The sequence below is a fragment of the Hyla sarda genome, chromosome 1 (genome assembly GCF_029499605.1).
Source record: "Hyla sarda isolate aHylSar1 chromosome 1, aHylSar1.hap1, whole genome shotgun sequence".
Classification (NCBI taxonomy): Eukaryota; Metazoa; Chordata; class Amphibia; order Anura; family Hylidae; genus Hyla; species Hyla sarda.
The window spans coordinates 194,689,526-194,710,164 of NC_079189.1; the positions used below are offsets into that span (position 1 = coordinate 194,689,526).

Sequence of the window (20,639 nt, forward strand, 5' to 3'; positions counted from 1 at the left end):
CTTCCCAGGCGGTAGTGGAACAGGGGTTACTGGAGTCGGCCGCAGTAGCAGTCAATTGGTGCGGACTGTTGGTGGGAAAATCAGCGGTGTGGCACCACGACCCTGCATCAACATATGCTTCACCTTAAATGTGATTGTTTTGAAGTTGTTTATTCACTCTGTTTTTTGGTATGTGTAAAAATTAAAAATAAATGGCTCCGATGTAGTGGTCCAGCCAGCTGCATCACCAAGTGGCACGGTGCTCCCTCTTTCAGCCAGCCAAGGCTCCACCACATCAGCTGAAGGGAGCTGTGTGTCATACCCTGCTTCTGTCACTTCAGATGCTCCTGCTCCTCCTATTTTAAGTCAGCCATTCTGCCAACAATCCATCGGCGAAGCCATGTCCAAGACACAACAGTATGGGCCCACTCACCCAACGGCGCAGAAGCTGAATGTGCTCCTGTCCAAGTTGCTGGTGCTGCAGTCCCTGCCTTTTCAAGTGGTGGACTCTGCACCTTTCAGAGAACTGATGGCTTGTGCTAAGCTGAGGTGGAGAGTGCCAAGCCTTCATTTCTTTGCAAAGAAGGCAGTACCAGCCCTGCATAATTTTGTGGAAGAGAAGGTGGACCAGTCTTTGAGCCTATCGGTGTGTACAAAAGTGCACGGCAGCGCCAACGTCTGGAGCTGTAGCTACGGTCAGGGACAATACATGTCCTTTATGGCTCACTGGATGAATGGGGTTCCTAAACAGCCACATCACCAACTTGGACAGGTCATGCCGCTTCCTCCTCCACACTCTCAGGCCATTGGTCCTTTGACAGTGTGCGACTCATCCTCCACCGTGTCCTCAGCCTCCACTGCCCAGACAAGTCTCAGTAGCCCTTCAGCATACCATGTGTGCAGGGCACGGCAGTATCACGGTGTTCTTTACATGGTTTGCCTTGGCGAAAAGAGTCACACAGGGGAGGAACTGCTGAAAGTTATTCATAAAGAAATTGGAGCATGGCTTACTCCACGAAAACTGGAAATGGGAACCATGGTGATTGACAACGGGAAGAACATCTTGCATGCTAGGTGACTGGGAAGGCTGAGCCATGCGCCCTGCATGGCACACATGTTCAATCTGTTTGTGAAGCAGCTCCTGAAGAGTTCTTCCCATTTGCAAGACATCCTAACAATGGGAAGGAAACTTTGCATGCACTTCAGCTTCTCTTACACGGCAAAGCACACCCTCCTTGAGCTGCAGTGTCAGAACGGTATCCCCCAACATAGTCTGATTTGTGACATTGCCACACGTTGGAATTCCACCCTCCATATGTTTGACCGACTGTACGAACAGAGAAAAGCCATGACTGATTTCTTGATGATCTAAGCGGATAAGGGTACTCCTTCAATATGAACCAGTGGCAACTCATACTTGACACCTGCCGTTTGCTCAGGCCCTTTGAGGAAGCCACATTATTAGTAAATCACCAGGATCACATGATGAACGACGTCATTCCACTGCTTCATTTATTGCAACACGTGTTGGAAACGATGGCTGGTCGGGGCACTGGAAACGTGACGCCTTCATCTCATGGCCACATGATCCCTGTGGCGGCTGAACTGGAGGAGGAGGGGGAGGGGCACAGTGGAGCACAGTTTAGGTTTCGACAAATGGGTGGTTTTTCTAGTAATCTGACAGGAGAGGAGGAGATGGAGCAGCCAGAGGAGATAGAGGGTTATAAGGAAGGGGAGACAGAGGACACAGACACACTGTGGCAGTATGCAGTGGAGATGGAGGAAGGGAGTCCTTCCGAGTCACTTGCACAAATGGCACGATGCATGCTCAATTGCTTGCGTAGTGACAGCAGAATTGTCACCATTCGGCAGCGGGATGATTTCTGGATCTCCACCTTATTGGACCTTCGCTACCGCCACAACATTAGGGCCTTTTTTACACCCACTGAGAGGGAGGACAAACTGACCAACTACAGAAGCATCATATGTAATCAGTTGGCCGATGCCTATCAGCGCCATCGTCCATCCTCTGGCAGGTCTGAATCCGGGGGCCCCCCTGCACTCACCTTCCACTGTCATAGCTGCTAGGGAGGGGTGGGATGGCAGGGGCAGTATTAGCTCCATCAGCAGCAGCCTGAGTCTACAGTCGCTGATGAGTAGCTTTCTTCACCCGCATAGTGAAGCAACTCATCAGCCGCAGGTACACCTGGAGCAGGACCTGGTGGCATACCTTGACATGCCCTGCCAACACACCTTGAAGATCCACTGGACTTCTGGGCAGCTAAACTTGATTTGTGGCTGCAACTAGTAGAGTTTGGCCTTGAAAAGCAGTCCTGCCTGGCCAGTAATGTGCCATCAGAGCGGGTGTTTAGTGCAGCAGGGGCCATAGTCACCCCAAGGAGAACTCGTCTGTCCACGAAAAATGTGGAGAGACTGACCTTTGTGAAGATGAATCAGGCATGGATCAGCCAGGATTTCCAACAACCAATGCCTGATGCATCAGAGTAGACTGACCATGGTGCAACAACGACACTTCACAAATATGGATAGTGCCAAACAGATTTAAGGTGCTGCTCCCCAGTCACAAACATTCCTCCGCATCAGACCTTTTTTCATCCACCTTTGTCACCAGGTACTGGTATTGCCATCCACCACTCCACTATTTCATCGAGTCACTTTCAGGACTCCTGATGCTGCTGCCGCCACCTCCAGGCTGTTTCATTCAGCCCCTATATGGTCTTCTCATGCTTCAGCCAACTCCAGGTTGTGCCAGTCAGCCACTTTATGGTCTCCTCATGCTTCAGCCACCTCCAGGCTCTGCCATTCAGCCACTATATGGTCTCCTTATGCTTCAGCCAACTCCATGCTGTGCCATTCAGCCACTATATGGTCTCCTCATGCTTCATCCAACTCCAGGCTGTGCTATTCAGCCACTATATGGTCTCCTCATGCTTCAGCCAAATCCAGGCTGTGCCATTCAGCCACTATATGTTCTCTTCATGCTGCCACTAACTCCAGGCTGTGCCATTCAGCCACTATATGGTCTCCTCATGCTTCAGCCACCTGCAGGTTGTGTCATTCAGCCACTATATGGTCTCCTCATGCTTCAGCCACCTGCAGGTTGTGTCATTCAGCCACTATATGGTTTCCTCATACTTCAGCCCACTCCAGGCTGTGTCATTCAGCCACTATATGGTCTCTTCATGCTGCCACTAACTTCATGCTGTGCCATTCAGCCACTTTATGGTCTTCTCATGCTTCAGCCACCTCCAGGTTGTGCCATTCAGCCACCATATGGTCTCCTCATGCTTCAGCCAACTCCAGGCTTTGCCATTCAGCCACTATATGGTCTCCTCATGCGTCAACCAACTCCAGGTTGTGCCATTCAAACACTATATGGTCTCCCGATGCTGCCACAAAATCCAGGCAGTTGTTCAGCCACTATATGGTCTCCTCATACTGATGCCACCTCCAGGCTGTCTCATTCAGCCACTAAATGGTCTCTTCTCATGCTTCAGCCAACTCCAGGCTATGCCATTCAGGCACTATGTGGTCTCCTACTAATGCTACCTTCTGGCTCTGTTATTGTGCTGCCATGTGACATGTGACTTCTTGTCAGATTTGGTCCTTTGTATCCACATGCCGAGGTCCGGGACACTAAAACTTGTGAGTTAAAAGTTCAATTTCAAAATCCTCAATTTCAATTTCAAAATCTTAAATTTCAATTTAAAATTCTTAAATTTCAATGGTTTCCTCATGCTTCTGCCAACTCCAGGCTTTGTAATTCAGACGCTATATGGTCTCCTCATGCTTCAGCCAACTCCAGGCTTACTTTTGCTGATGGGCCTGGGTCTGGCCCTAAAAATGTTGTTATGGTAGTACTAGCTACCCAAAATCTTTAATTTAAATTTCAAAATGTATCTTTTAATCTTAGGGATTGTGAAGCCCTAGTGTCTACTCATGCTGCTGCCAACTCCAGGCTGTGCCATTCAGACACTATATGGTCTCCTCATAGTTCATAACACAGTTCATAACATAGTAACATAGTTCAACCTATAACTCTAATGAGTTGATCCAGAGGAAGGCAAAAAAAAACTCATACTAAAGGTAAAAATTCCTTCCTGACTCCAAATATGGCAGTCAGTATAAATCCCCGGATCAACATTCTGTCCCTATAAATCTAGTATACATAACCAGCAATGTTATTATTATCCAAAAATGCATCCAGAACCCTTTTATATTCTTTTACTGAGTTCACCATGATCACCTCCTCAGGCAGAGAATTCCACGTCATAACCAGTGAGCCGGAAGAAGCGTGTAACGCGAAACGTCGCTCCACCAGTTTGTACCTGTTTGACTTGCATTCGTATCAGCAAATAAAGAAGCCGTGGACACAAGTGAATTGCCGTCCGTTTCATTTCTTCTTGTACCCAAATCAGCTGACTTCATCTGTCTGGGACGGAGCACCGCTTTTCGGCATTGCTGGACAGATGCGGTAGCAGTGCGTCTTTTCGAGGGGATCCATAAAGTGTCGGCGACACCAGCGGCAGTGCCAGCTACAACTCTTCTACAGAGAATTCCACAGTCTCACTGCTCTTACAGTAAAGAACCCCCATCTGTGCTGGTGCAGAAACCTTCTTTCCTCTAGATGTAGAGGATGCCCCCTTGTTATAGATACAGTCCTGGATATAAATAGATCATGGGAGAGATGTCTGTATGTCCCCCTGATTCTGATAATCTTTCTGGGTACTGTATTCCTTCCATTCCCATTATTACTCTGGTCGTAGGCATCTATGCCCCTATTGATGCACCCCATGATTTTATTTGCCTTGGCAGCAGCTGCCCAACACTGGTCACTACAGATAAATTTACTGTTAACTAAGACTCCCAAGTCCTTTTCCACGTCAGTCGTCCCAAGTGTTCTCCATTTTAATACATAATCCCAGCCTGGATTTTTCTTCCCCATGTGCATAACCTTACATTTATCAGTGTTGAACCTCATCTGCCACTTCCCAACCCAAACCTCCAACCTATCCAGATCCATTTATAACAGTGCACTTTCCTCTATAGTGTTTACCATTTTACAGAGTTTAGTATCATCTGCAAAGATTTCTACTTTACTATTCAACCCCTCTACAAGGTCATTAATGAATATACTAAATAGGACAGGACCAAAGACTGACCCCTGTGGTACCCCACTAGTAACAGTCACCCAATCAGAATAAGTACCATTTATAACCACCCTCTGTTTCTAATCACTGAGCCAGTTACCTACCGACTTACAAACATTCTCTCCCAGCTCTAGCATACTCATTTTATGTACCAATCTTTTATGTGGCACCGTATCAAATGCTTTGGAAAAATCCAGATATACGACATCCAGTGATTTCCCCCTGGTCCCACCTGGAGCTCACCTCCTCATAAAAGCTGATCAGGTTAGTTTGACAGGACCGATCCCTCTCATTTTATGCACCAAGCTTTTATGTAGCATCGTATGAAAAGCTTTGGAAAATTCCAGAGATACAACATCCAGCGATTGCCCCATGTCCAGTCTGGAGCTCACCTCCTCATAAAAGCTGATCAGGTTAGTTTGACAGGACCGATCCCTCATAAACCAATGCTGATATGGGGTCATACATTTATTTTTAACAAGATATTCCAAAATAGCATCCCTTAGAAAACCTTCAAACAATTTACATACTACAGAGGTTAAACTAACAGGTCTATAATTCCCGGGGTCATCTGTTTTAGTAGTTTAAATGCTTTATTTTTGTCATTTATTGCCCCCTGAATGTTTTTATTCATCCATATTGGTTTTCTTTTATTCCTGACCCTTTTATTCCCATAAGGTATATACATCATGCTTCAGCCAACTCCAGGCTGTGCCATTCAGCCAATATTTGGTTTATTGATGCTGCTGGGCCTTGGTCAGGGACTAAAAATGTTGTTTTGCACTAGCTACCCAAAATCTTCAATTTAAATTTCAGAATTCCTCTTTTCATCTTAGGTATTGTGAAATCCTAGTGTCTACTCATGATGCTGCCAACTCCAAGCTGTGCCATTCAGACACTATATGGTCTCCTCATGCTGCCAACACCTCCACGCTGTGTCATTTAGCGACTGTATGGTCTCCTTATGCTGCCAACACCTCCACGCCATGTCATTCAGCCACTATATGGTCTCCTCATTCTGATGCCACCTCCACGCTGTGTCATTCAGTCACTATATGGTCTCCTGACACTGATGCCACCACCAGGCTCTGTCATTGTGCTGCTCTGCGGCAGTGATTCAAAAAGCGTTGCCTGTAATCTACATGTAATTTTGAATAACAGTATTATTTCACTACCCCAGCACACTCCAAATGCGTGTTAGAACAAAGCAAAGTTTTCTACACCCCTATTGAAGCTCTCTGTAGCCCAGAAATAGCAATTATTTTAATATAGATTTGCTGCCAATAAATTCGGATCAAAACTAATTTTTTCAAAAAATATGGCGAATTGGCCGAATCAAATTTTTCAAAAGTTCGCTCATCTCTAGTAGTGGTCATGGTGTGGCACATCTTTTTGTCCCTTGTATAGTGGTGTTATTGGTAATATGTGTATAGAGGGTCTTATTTCATAACAGTATGACTGTATTATTTAGTCATTGCAGTAGTAATATGTCAACCCAGTGTGAAGGCATTGTTTTATTTTAAACATCACTCCAGGCGAAAATCCTATGGGCACCAATGGTGTGCCTATGCACACACTCTATGCATTGCCTCTCTGTTACATTCCCAGACCGAGTAGAGGGGGGGTGCACAATTCTTTGTCTTACTCCAGGTGCTACCAACCTATACTACTCCACTGCTCACTGGTCGTTGAACTGCAAAATGTCACGTTTAAAGCGGATTTACACCTTTGACAGCTGTTTGATTCTTTCTCTGAATTAAAAAACATAGATTTTTATGCTGGAAAATCAGGGATTTATGATATTGTGAAAATTTTCTCTGTCTTTTTTGCCCGCTCCCTGGAGTGTCAGACAGATGCTGGTGAGAAAGCTTAGTGTTCTGCTCCTGAACTCTTTAATTAGCTGCTGAGATTTTCTGTATAAACCTATATGTCCACAGGAGAATGCTTGAATGGTTTTATTTCGTAACAAGATGAAAAAGCGACATTGTTATGAAAACCCTAGTGCGGAATCCCTTACATCTGCTGCCTTCTCTCCAATGGTCTATCATGTGTGCTTTCGTTGTCTTTGATACTCTAATCCTGTAAATAACCAAATGTACAACATAATACCTAAAAGTAGAAAAATGTACATTCCTCCATCTTCTCAGATTGCAGTTTGTGTTTACTCAAATAAAACAAGGATGAGAGTGAGCCTTTGCTATTACTTATCAGAACATTAGTAGTGATTAGTATTATTCCATACATTATCATCATATTAACCCCTTTCTCTGGTATGTATTTTTGACATTAGTACCCAAGCAATTTTCTTTGTCTTTCCATTATCACCTTCAAAGAGCCACAGCTGGGTCTATCTGACAAAGTTAAAGACTCCATGGTACCATTTCCCCCATGCAGCTCTCTGAATTAATTATTTTTCTTGGCTATTAATACTAATATATGTCAGACAGGGAGACTGATCTTTTGTGGTCCCTTAAACAGTAGGTTTGGAAATAAACCAGTAAAAATTGGGCCTTAAAAGGAGTACTGCAGTCCAGGAACACTTACCCTCTATCCAAAGGATAGGGGATGTGTTTGATCGTGGAGGGTCCGACCACTGGGACCCCCAGCGATCTCCTACATGTCACTGCAGAAGTGGACGGACTGCACCATTACAATAAGCAGGTATCTCTATCATCCAGTTATTGATTTGGGTTCTAGAATTGACTCAATGGTAAATGTATATACAGGGGGATGCTTTTCTGCTTTCTGCCATAGGTTGCACCCATTGGCTTTTTTCTACCATAAACTTTTTTTTATCATTTTTTTCTCTACCATAAACCTCACCTCCCATGTATCTTAATGGGATTTGTGCATCTCCGGCTCTTCCATAGAGACCCAGGGTGTCGGGCAGGAGATTGCGGTGGGTTCCAACAGTTGGACTTCCGGCGATCAGACACTTATCCTCTATCCACCAAATAAGTACTCATGTACTGGAGTTCCTCTTTAAATAAGGTTGTATATTAAACTGATTTTTCAAGATCTGTGATTTTTTTCCCCTTCATTTTACTATATATATATTAAAATAATTATGAAATCTTTCCATTTTCATTTTGGCCACTAGGCCTAAAACTAAGCTAGACTTCCTGGTTTGTCTGTGATGATAAGGTGGAGGCTGCTGGATATTGATTTGTATAGCATCTCAGCAAAATGTGACACCAGTATAAGACAACATTCACAATAGCTGAAGCACAGAGCTTAGGTTCCCACTCCCTTTGGAATTACCTTTGTCAAGGTCACAGAGGATGCCAAGTAACATTTTAATTTATGTGAATGGGACAGCTCCTGTTCAATCGTTGCCTATGTCCATGGGGCTTTCAGTAGGACACAACTCTAAATTCTGTTAAAACAGCTAAGTGGCAGCCTCCATAATAATGTACAAACAATTAAATAATATTACAATTAAAATATTACAATAAAAAATAGAAAACAATTAGAAAAAAGAGAGTTTCAGTATCTGGCTCTAAAGCAAGGTTAACTTTCACATTCACTTTAAAACTTCTGCGTTCTCAGGGTGTCATGACAGCAAGATGGCTGGCTGGTCACCTGGGTGTCACTGAGCCCTATATGACATTATCTGTCTCTTGGCCAGCAATGAATAAAGATGTAAAGAGGTTTGTTGGAGAGTGTGACACCTAAAACCTTAGCTATTAGTCAGTTAACACTTTTGTCTACTATACCACTATGACATCACTAAAGGGTTCCAGTTGGGTGAGATTCAGTCAGCTATATTACTGTGACATCTCAAGAGAGTTCCAGTAGCGTTAGATCCAGTAAAGTTTGTAACTATGACATCATAAGTGTGTTTCAGGCAGGTATGCAACTGTGAGATGTTAGGTGGTTTCTGCTGTGACATCACAACTGTTTCAATAAGCTATTGTGGTATCTCAAGTGGGTTTCAGTATTATACGCTGCTGAGATGTCAATTTTTATAGCATCCCTAGAGTGTTTAAAGGGGTACTCAGCTGCCCCAGCATTCTGAACATTTTGTTCTGAATGCTTTGAGCAGGCGGCAGGAGGGTTGTGACATCATGGCCCACACCCCTCGTGATGTCATGCCACACCCCCTCAATGCAAGTCTATGGGAGGGGGCGTGGTGGCTTCCATGCCCCCTCCCATAGACTTGCATTGAGGGGGCGTGACATGACATCACGAGGGGCATAGGCGTAACGTTGCGACCCCCATCGCCCACACCCAGCGTTCTACATGAACACTGGGTGCTGAACATAGATTGCAGGAGGTCCCAGCTGAGACCACAGCTATCAGATATATCTAGAGGCAGAGTACCCCTTTAAGTAACATAAAAAACTATATATATATATATATATATATATATATATATATATATATATATATTTAGAAATCAAGGAGCCCACAAACTTTTACTTTTACATGCACATCCTGCTGTTCGTGTCCCCATTTATGTCATTAGACATATCTGATAGGACTAGCTTAGTCTGATGTAGTACATGGCTGTATCAACTTCAGAGTTTGTGCAAATTGTTCAAGCATTCATGCCGTGCACCCTTAAACCCTTGTCAGATTCATGTCCCTTTATCTCCTCCTTAGGCGTACAATGTTTATTATTTTGTACAAGATACTATTCCCTCTACAGTCCACAGCATCTGAAACAGTCATGAGGAGCACAAGCAACTATATTACTTAGATGTTTTAGCCAAAATGTATTGATACAACATGCACCATATAACATGTTAGAAAATTGCATTCATATTAATGCTCTTATATATTTTTATTATTATATCGATCTTTGCCAGATGTAGGAAATTAAAATCCACTGTCGTTGATAATCCATTAGCAGAATAAAGATTGTTGTTTATGTCTGTGAAAAAGCATAAACTTGTAATAATCATTTGTATGTGAGGATTGATATTTTGATTTAAAAAAAATGTGTCTTTTAAAAAATGCGGGGTCAAAAGATTTCAGAATTTTTTACTATTTTGTAAGGTGGTTTTACAATATTATGGTCATTATGTGGCGGAACTGTATGTTGTTTGAGCGTTATGTGCAATTTTATGTTGGCACTAAAGAGCACTATTACTTGGGCAGTATTCTGTGTGTAACATATGTTTTGCAACGTTATATTTTAATTACATATATTGGTATTGCATCCTGTCAATAATGAAACCAGGATTAATATCTTATATTTGTAGGATGTGGCAATATATGGGCTACAGTAAACATTGGTTTATTTAAAATATAGAATATATGTGTAAAATATTTACTACACATAGTTTATAAGATCAGTTTTACAATATGCTTAACTTTCTTATCATTTGCAAGTAAAAAAACACAATAGATTTGATTACAACTTTAATACTTTAAAGGGGTTCTCCGCTGCCCTTTAAGGTTTATTACTCCGAACGCTGTGTGCAGGCTTCCGTGTTCTCGGCCGCCCCCTGCTGACGTCACGTCACACCCGCCCCCTCATCACGCCCCCTTCCCATAGACTTTTGTTGAGGGGGCGGGCGTGACGTTGCGAGGGCGCGGGCGTGACATCACGAGGGGACGGCTTCGAACACGGTAGCCTGCACATAGAGTTCGGAGAAATAAACTTCCGGACGCTGCGAGCGAAGCTCCGGAAGGCAGGGCAGCGGAGAACCCCTTTAATAACTTTTTTTTATTGTTACCTCTTGATATATAGGAGTCTTCCATCTGTGGGGCTGTATTTTCTGGGCGTGGAGCAGGCGCTGGAGCTCTATGAACAATGAAAGACTTTCTTTCTCTGGTGCTCTCTTCAGTTTCATATGGTAACTCAATGTACAGTTCATCATCTTCATTATAAATTAAACTATATGGGTCTTCATTGTCCTCATACTCCTCCCACAATAACTGGGTATCGAATCTTTCATCATGTCCCTGATCTGAAATAGAAAGTATCATTTATTTTAGATGGTTGTGTTTGTTTGGTTTGTGGCTAAACATGCCACAATAGGGGAATACCTACCTGTATCTATGAAAGACTACTCATCTTTTGAGAGTAGGGTTAACCTAAAGGACTTAGGGGTGAGTAAGCATTTAAAAGGATGGAACCTCTTTGGTAAGGCAGGGAATAACTCTAAAGGTCAGTCTGCATTTGATCCTGCATTGCTATACTTCTCTGCAGAGATTCACTTTTTTTTTTATAACATTTCATAACTGAAGCTGAACATGCAACATAAAATATAAAATAAACTACATCTGCCTTGACATCTATGGTTACGCGAGTCCCCTTATCGGTTTCTTTACAACTTTTATATACTAGTCGCGTGTGTGTTTGATACCATATATTTTTTATGTCAATAGAAGGATAGTTTTAAGTCTCCCCCTCGGTAATGGTTTACCTGACTATGAATATTGAATGCAATATAACTAACTATCTGGATTATCACCCACCACTAACTTATCTAGCAATATTTTTTTATTGCTATTAATTCATCTATTGGGGATTTGTTTTCAATTTTAATGCATATTTACTAAAATGCATACTTCAAAGGGTTATTTTATTGCTTTGGGTTTAAATATTTCTTCCCAATATTTCTTTCCAACCACTGATTGGCTTAGAGGGCAACTGCACAAACTCAATACATACTATGCTAGAAATGCTATGCAGTGTGAGAACAGCGGAGGAGGGGGTGGGGTGAGGGAGGTAACTATGGCATCTTTCTATTCACCACTAGCCTGGGCATATTTCTACAAAAAACAAAAAAACAAAACAAATACCATCTAAACAAGGTTGCTGGATTTAATATTGGTTTTGGCACAGAAGCCATGCCAAAACCAATGTCACATCAACTGAAATCCCAACCAAGTGATCATAGCATTTGAAAAAGTGCTAAATTTTTCCCTGATTTATAGCTATATCACAAGTGTCTTACTGTCACTGTGTGTTACTGAATGTCTTAAAGGGGTATTGTGGCTTCATACATCTAATCCCTTATCCAAAGGATAGGGATAAGATGTATGATCGCAGGGGTTCCGCCGCTCGGGACCCCTCGTGATCTTGGTGTAGCCCCTGGCATTCTGTATGTGGATGTAACATCACGGCCACACCCCCTAGCGATGTCATACCACACCCCCTCCATTTATGTCTTTGGAAAGGGGCATAGTGGCCATCACGCCCCCTTCCATAGATATGAATAGAAGGGGCGTGGTGTGATGTCACTAGGGGTGTGGCCGTGATGTCACTTCCACCGTCTTGGAGGTATTCTATTTATGGTAGAATTCCTAATATTTTAACAACTGCAATGAATGAATGAATGAATGGATGAAAAATATTCCTCAAAGCCTATATTTAGAAAGAATTACTGGGATCCCACTACTCCCACCTTCAATGGTTTTATCTGCTCCTATAAAATACTGTATTTCTTGCTAAAACATTTAAAAGTTTGGAAAGGCTATGTTCACACACCATTTTTTGCTTTATTTTCAGTTGTTTCTTATTGTTCACACAGACGTTTTTTAAGCCTCTGACGTAAGAGTTTCCGCTCTGGGCAGAAACTCTGACATCAGACCTGCGTCAATCAATTATCTTTTTGCGCCCTTTTTTCCTTTATAAACCCCACTGTCTGCATTACCTGTATATGCCAATTTTAACATTGAGAAAGAGGCTAGTAAAGGCCTCGAAACGCGTTTGTTTGTAATGGCTATCTAATAAATGGACTTCTTTTTGAGACGTCTGCAACTGTGATTACTTGAGACAGTTTGCGCCGAAAACCCGTACAACTTTTATTCCTCCATTTGATGTCTCTACGTTCGGCTGACCCCTGATTGCCGAAACTCGGGTGGCTGCACAGTCATTTTTACGCCATTATTGGTGGTTGTGTCTGGCACACAACCACAAAAGGTGAGCAATATTGCCCCTATCCTTGAAAGTATGGATGAGCTTGATCTTATTATCCAGACTACTATCCCATGAGAAGCTCTGTTTTTTTTTTTTTTTTTTTCCCAGACACGTTTGCTAATAAAAAACTGCAGAAAACTTCCTGGAAAAGTTTCCACATCTTGTTTTGTACATTTTGATATATTAATAAATAATAATATAATAACATATAAATATATCAGCATTTAAATCTGCGTAGAGATAAAAATGACACTCTAATGAGATAAAACATCATCAAGGGGGTTTAAATTTTGACCTCTACTACCCTGAAGAAGATCCTTTACATAGCTTTATAGAGTATCGGGAATTAGAGTCCACTGATAGCACACTGATGGGAACCTTTCATCACTTTCATTGTGCCTGAACCACAAGTGATTGGTGTGGTCCCTGGAAACCCCTCGGAAATGTAATACGATTAGAGGGGTTAGGGTTAGCATTCTCTTTAATGTCTGACATCATGTAGGCCTTCAAGATGATAGACCAATATTTATTTTATTTTTTTTAGTTTTTTACATTTTTACTGGAAGAAGGAACTTTAAAGCTATTGTAAGAATTAGCCATTTATTTGCTATACACATAAAGCAACCAAAATAATCATTCTAAAAAATACTAGTAACATAGTCTACAGATGAATGAACTGATACATAGGATCATCCTAGATTCAGCTTGAAAATAATATCTATGTGTGTATGTGTATATATATATATATATATATATATATATATATATATATATATGTTTTACTAAATTTTTTTTTTTTAAATGCTTCATAAGCTTATGTTTTACAAGGAGTCTAAATTCCAATAAAGAGAGCATGTCACTGTTACCTTGAGCAATGTATGATGCACCACCTTCTGTTATGGAATTAGCTGCAGCCTCTGGAGGTTCCAGGCTATGTAAAATAAATGAGGTTGGTCCTCTTGGTTTTTTTTTTACACTGTTTTCAAATACAAGATACAAATCATCTCCGGTGGAAGCAACTAGCAATGGATCTTCTTCATTTTCATGATCACTCCCTTTATCTGAATATTCATCCAATTCACCATGTGACACATTTTGGTTGTCATCCACTCTTTTTTCTGTCACAGTAAAAATGGTTACATTTTTATTACAAATGCAGCTTCCAAATATGACCAGTATATTCAGTTTGACAGACCAGTACATTTCATTCAACACCATTGACACAAAATCAAACATTTTGGAACATATATATTGTTACGCCTAGCGCTCCGGGTCCCCGCTCCTCCCCGGAGCGCTCACGGCGTCTCTCTCCCTGCAGCGCCCCGGTCAGTCCCGCTGACCGGGAGCGCTGCACTGTCATGGCCGTCGAGGATGCGATTCGCACAGCGGGACGCGCCCGCTCGCGAATCGCATCCCAGGTCACTTACCCGTCCCGGTCCCCTGCTGTCTTGTGCTGGCGCGCGCGGCTCCGCTCTCTAGGGCGCGCGCGCGCCAGCTCTCTGAGACTTAAAAGGCCAGTGCACCAATGATTGGTGCCTGGCCCAATTAGCTTAATTGGCTCCCACCTGCTCCCAGACTATATCTGCTCACTGCCCCTGCACTCCCTTGCCGGATCTTGTTGCCTTGTGCCAGTGAAAGCGTTTAGTGTGTCCAAAGCCTGTGTACCTGAACTTCTGCTATCCATCCTGACTACGAACCTTGCCGCCTGCCCCCGACCTTCTGCTACGTCTGACCTTGCCTCTGCCTAGTCCTTCTGTCCCACGCCTTCTCAGCAGTCAGCGAGGTTGAGCCGTTGCTAGTGGATACGGCCTGCTTGGACTCTGGTGCCTCTGGGAATTTTATTTTGGAGTCATTTGTGAATAAATTCAGCATCCCGGTGACCCGTCTTGTCAAGCCGCTCTACATTTCCGCGGTCAATGGAGTCAGACTGGATTGCACCGTGCGTTACCGCACAGAACCCCTCCTGATGTGTATTGGACCCCACCACGAAAGGATTGAGCTATTCGTCCTCCCCAACTGTACCTCTGAGGTCCTCCTCGGTCTGCCTTGGCTCCGGCTTCATTCTCCCACCCTTGATTGGACCACCGGGGAGATCAAGAACTGGGACTCTGCCTGCCATAGGAAGTGCCTCTCCCCCCTCCCAGTCCCGTCAGGCAAGCCTCAGTACCTCCTCATGGCCCCCGTCCTGGTGACACACTGCCCCGTGCCAGGCTTCGCCCTCTGCCCTCCCTCCCCATTCCCACTCCTGCTGTACTGCCTGCCGTTGAGGAAACCCTCCAGTCTTTCCCGGTGTCCTCATCCCAGGGGAGGCAGTTACCGGACAAAGAAAAGGGGAGACCTAAGGGGGGGGGTACTGTTACGCCTAGCGCTCCGGGTCCCCGCTCCTCCCCGGAGCGCTCACGGCGTCTCTCTCCCTGCAGCGCCCCGGTCAGTCCCGCTGACCGGGAGCGCTGCACTGTCATGGCCGTCGGGGATGCGATTCGCACAGCGGGACGCGCCCGCTCGCGAATCGCATCCCAGGTCACTTACCCGTCCCGGTCCCCTGCTGTCTTGTGCTGGCGCGCGCGGCTCCGCTCTCTAGGGCGCGCGCGCGCCAGCTCTCTGAGACTTAAAGGGCCAGTGCACCAATGATTGGTGCCTGGCCCAATTAGCTTAATTGGCTCCCACCTGCTCCCAGACTATATCTGCTCACTGCCCCTGCACTCCCTTGCCGGATCTTGTTGCCTTGTGCCAGTGAAAGCGTTTAGTGTGTCCAAAGCCTGTGTACCTGAACTTCTGCTATCCATCCTGACTACGAACCTTGCCGCCTGCCCCCGACCTTCTGCTACGTCTGACCTTGCCTCTGCCTAGTCCTTCTGTCCCACGCCTTCTCAGCAGTCAGCGAGGTTGAGCCGTTGCTAGTGGATACGACCTGGTTGCTACTGCCGCAGCAAGACCATCCCGCTTTGCGGCGGGCTCTGGTGAAAACCAGTAGCCTCTTAGAACCGGTCCACTAGCACGGTCCACGCCAATCCCTCGCTGACACAGCGGATCCACAACCCGTAAGCCGAATCGTGACATATATCTTCTGCTGAGATTCATAAAATACAATAAATGTATTGCTAATTACAGCTGACAAATATACTGTTAAAGGAGTAGTCCAGTCTGAAAAAAAAGACTCTGGCTCTCCCATAGAGCTGCATGGAGGGGGGATGTCGGCCACCACTTTGTACCATGGTTGACACACTTGATTCATGCGGAGAGCCAGGGCGCCAAGCAGGAGATGGCAGGGGGTCCCAGTGGTCAGACCCCTCAAAATTTGACACTTATTTCCCATCCTGGGGATTGGGAATACATTATTTACAGTGGATAACTCATTTAAAGTTGTGGTCATTGTAAGTAGGTGACAGGCCAATATAAGCAGAACATTATAATAGCCTACAGACAGTACAATTGTACTACAAGAACAGAATGGCTCACAATGTACCAGTGACCATAAGCTGCTCCTATGGGATCCTTGTTTTTTTTTATTGTACTAATATAACTTGAAGTGGGTGCATATCACCATAGATGGTACTGCACTATTGAAAAAGAAAGGGGTTTTACTGGTTTCAAATAGCTCATTTCTAAATTGCGGCTCCACTGAGTCAAATTGGTCTTGGGGAAATCTGTGAGCTGAGAGCATCAATATCTGCAGCACATTCCCAATTTTGCCACAGAGGAGTCACCAATTTTCACGAGCTCACCCCGTCTACCCATTAATAATTAACAGGTTTCGCCCTATCACTGTCCATAGGGAGAAACCTGTCAATCATCAGCAGGGGAAAAGGGCTAATGGTGGATCATAAATATTTGTGACTCCTCTTCTGCAGTGCTGGGTGTGAACTGCCGACATCAGAATGAAAGTGCTTTAAAACTACCTTTCACTCAAAGCAACATACTGCTTTTATGTGTATAGTGCAGTATAGGCTATTTTTAGAGAATAATTGGAATGCTTTTGTGTGTGTCCTGTGTATATCTGTTGATTTGCAATGGATTTATGGGAGGTAAGACATGTTATGGCTTCCTCTCCTCTGATATGGCTCGCCTAATGCAGCATACATTTTTAATAATGCCTTTGACTTCATCACACTTCCCTAACTCTGCATCCCATCTTAGTGCAGCAAATTATACATCAGTGGAAAACGAAAGTCTTTCCCCCTGACTTATGCTATAAAGTCTTGGTGTATTCCTATGTGATGCACCTTTGATTTGCCTAGGTTTCCTCCCACTCGGATCTTAAAACCAGAAGGCAGGGGAGATAAGTGTCAAGCTGTATATCATTAAAAGCACTGAAGAATCTGGACACAGCACACGCAAAATGGACATAAAGTGTTAAATCAGGACGTTTTATAACTCCTCAGCTAATAATTGCTTAGACTCACCTACTATATCACTGCAGTCCTGCTGCCTTAAATAGGACATAAATCATGTATGGGGCAACATTCAGAGGAACGAGAATGGCAGAGGTTGGTGGGGAAGGATAGTGTCTGAAAGCTGCCAGAAGGAGGTCAGCCAAACAAGGGAAACTGGACATCTGTTTATTAAGGAATACATTTACTGAACTGTTAGTCTAAGGGAGGATCACAGGACTCAGCTGCAATAATTAGTGGCTCAAAATAAATAAATGCAGCTGAGCTTGGATGAAACAAATTTCACTGCAAGAATATTGCTGATAAGTGAGCATTGAGTGCTTTCTTAAGGTCTTATGTACATGGCCATATTATGGTTCTATGAAACATCTGACTTTCACCCTGTGAAATAGGGCACGTGTAGCCAACTAATAAAAATAAATGTCTGCAGCGATCATTGGCATGACCTTGCCAGCCCAATACCAAGCCATTTAAAAGGCTAAGTATAAGAGCCCGATTTAGAAGAATTGTATTACATTAGGTAGGGTTTGGCTGTTTAGTACACGCCTTATATGTTTCAGTGAGAGACATGTGAATGATTAGAATCAATGGGGCCACTAACTATAACTAGAAGACACTGCAATAAACCATAAATAGACATTGCAAAAAAAAACAATTACAAAGGGAAAAAATAATAAACATAAAAAAGGGCTAAAATACTAAATTAAATGCGTCCCCCACCAAATGTATCTCAAGTGCTTGCCTGATGGAAACAGTGTACAAAAGGACAAAGTTGTGTACTATTACAATAAATGGTAAACAATGCAAAGTAGAAAGTTTGCCTTGATTTTGCTAAGTTTTACAAATTCTAAATTCTTTTAGCTGTACCATAGCTGTAAGATTCCTTTTTATGTGAACAAATAAATACATTAGTTAATAGAACATTATGTATTTTTGACAGAATAGATCTGCATTACCTTGAGAGATATAGGATGTACCACTTGCTATTGTAGGAGTTGAGGAGGCCACCGGAGTAGACATGTTGTGTGAAATTAAAGGTTTTTGTCCTCTTTGTGTATCTTTAATGCTGTTCTCAAATATGATGTACACATCGTCCAAAGTGGAAGCAATTAGAACTGGTTCTTCATCATGTTCATTCAATACGTGCTCTTCTGGGCATTCATCACATGCTCCTTGTGACATATTTTCTTTGTTGATATCTTCCTCTGTCAATTTAAGAATTCAGCTTATTTTTCCTCTTATTATAATATTGAAAAAAAAAACACTGTATCTGCTATTTATTGTTAAACATTTGGTATTATTTGACTTGTATAAATGATTTTCATTGATTTTCTGTTACTGGGAGAACAGGGGATGTGAATGATGCCTAATGTCAGTACCCGCATTACAATCAAATTAATGACAGAGAGGAAATTACAGTTGTTTAGGCATATACTTTAACATTCATAAATGTAGAATGCAGTATGAGAACCCAGTATAAATTATTTATAATGATAGCTGTATTTTTATGGCATTTAAATTACATATCTTACCTATATTTATAGACTTATAACTAGGAATGGGATTTGCCAAGATCTCCATACAGAGAGCCATGGTTTATATATCTTGTCCCTAAGGAATAAGTCTATTGAGTCTCTTCAATGCAACAGCAGTTCTGAATGCATTGGTGATCACCAACAGCATAAAGGGAAAATGAACATCTCTGCCCATTTCTCCAACTGACAACTCCCTAGTGTGAATATGAGCCAGAGGCCAACATGCAAATACCTGTTTTGACTAGTAAACAAAAAGCCCAGGCAACCACCAAAGCTTCTGTGCCAGATGACTGCAGGATTAAAGAGATAAGTGCAGGTTGTCATACTTATTGTAGGCCCAAAAAAATTATCACTTTGTTTAACCCCTTAACAACCAAGGACGTATATTTTTCGCCGCGTCATATCAGGTCGGTCCTGGCATGTATCTGAAGCCGGGACCCGGGGCTAATAGCGCAGCAGCGATCGCGATGCCGCGCGCTATTAACCCTTTAGACACGGCGTTCAAAGTTGAACACCGCGTCTAAAACTAAAGTGAAAGCTGCTTGGCTGCTCAGTGGGGCTGATCGGGATCAACGCAGTGGAAATGCGGTGTCCCGATCAGCTGGGACATGTGCGGAGGTCCTCTTACCTTCCTACGACGTGTCTCTTCGGTGATTGATTGCTCCAAGCCTGAGATGCAGGCTTGAACAATCGACCGCCAATAACACTGATCAATGCAAAGCTATGGCTTTGCGGTGAACAGTGTATAAGATCAGTGTGTGCAGTGATATAGCCCCCTATAGGAGCAAAAAAAAAAGTTAATATTGGATAATATATTTGTTTGGGGTGGATCTTTAAGTCAGAAAACAAGCTAAAAGCAGGTGTAAGGAGGCATCAGGGAGGGGGGGGGGCAAGAGGAACTGCAGAACTCAGAAAGAGGAACCCTATCCTCATCACAGAAGTTCCTAAAGGCTACCTGAAGGGGCGGAGCCATGAAGAACCAGGGAGAGAGCTAGGTCCCATAAGCCCATTCTTCTCTGATAACCAGTGATTATCAGACTACAGACATTCCCATGGACCTCAGGCAGCCATCTTTCTTTTCTCCAGAAGTACTCTCGGTGGTAAGATACACAGGTTTCTTATTTGATTGTTACCTAATTTTTAATGTGGACAGAATTATGTTATGTATAGGAGCAGGCCTGGCTTATATATATAACCTCAATTATGAGATGTAATAGTAGTTTATAAGCCACACTCCCTTCTACTGCAGATGAACGGGGCACGTCTTATGGGGATCAATGCAATGATCATATTGCATATTAGCATAGTCTAATGGGATTTCCCTGCTCCTCCACATGGCATAATAATTTCCATGAGGAAACTTAATTTAAGTCTTCCTAATTAGTAGTGTACTATAAACTATATATTTAGTAACATATCTTACCAGAGATAGTTGTGGTTTACTCCCATTTTTATACATGTAAAATGCCCAATAGATATCATTTAATGTGATGATCTCTATGCAAAGTAATATACTAATATCTAAACTAACCTACTTCTGTGACTGAGCCTAATATTATAAAATAATATTCTAATACATCAATGATTTATATCTGACATTACTTCACTGATATTCTTAATATAATTTCATTTATATTATGGTCTGTTTTCATTACTCTTTAATGTTGATCAATTGTAACCAATACAT

General features: G+C 43.0%; 1 protein-coding gene across 3 annotated transcripts in view; it reads right to left on the reverse strand.

Annotated features, from left to right (window-relative positions):
- BANK1 (B cell scaffold protein with ankyrin repeats 1) overlaps positions 1–20,639 on the reverse strand; it is a 472,180-nt gene that overhangs the window by 117,996 nt on the left and 333,545 nt on the right. For 2 of the 3 annotated variants that reach the window (XM_056566500.1, XM_056566509.1), the window contains exons 11-13: positions 18,374–18,622; positions 13,893–14,144; positions 10,835–11,068 (exon numbers count right to left, since the gene is read on the reverse strand). In XM_056566500.1, coding sequence (XP_056422475.1) covers positions 10,835–11,068; positions 13,893–14,144; positions 18,374–18,622 — 735 coding nt within the window. Of the gene's footprint in view, positions 1–7,094; positions 7,230–10,834; positions 11,069–13,892; positions 14,145–18,373; positions 18,623–20,639 lie in introns of those variants that run through there. The other variant, XM_056566520.1, reaches the window with a different exon arrangement.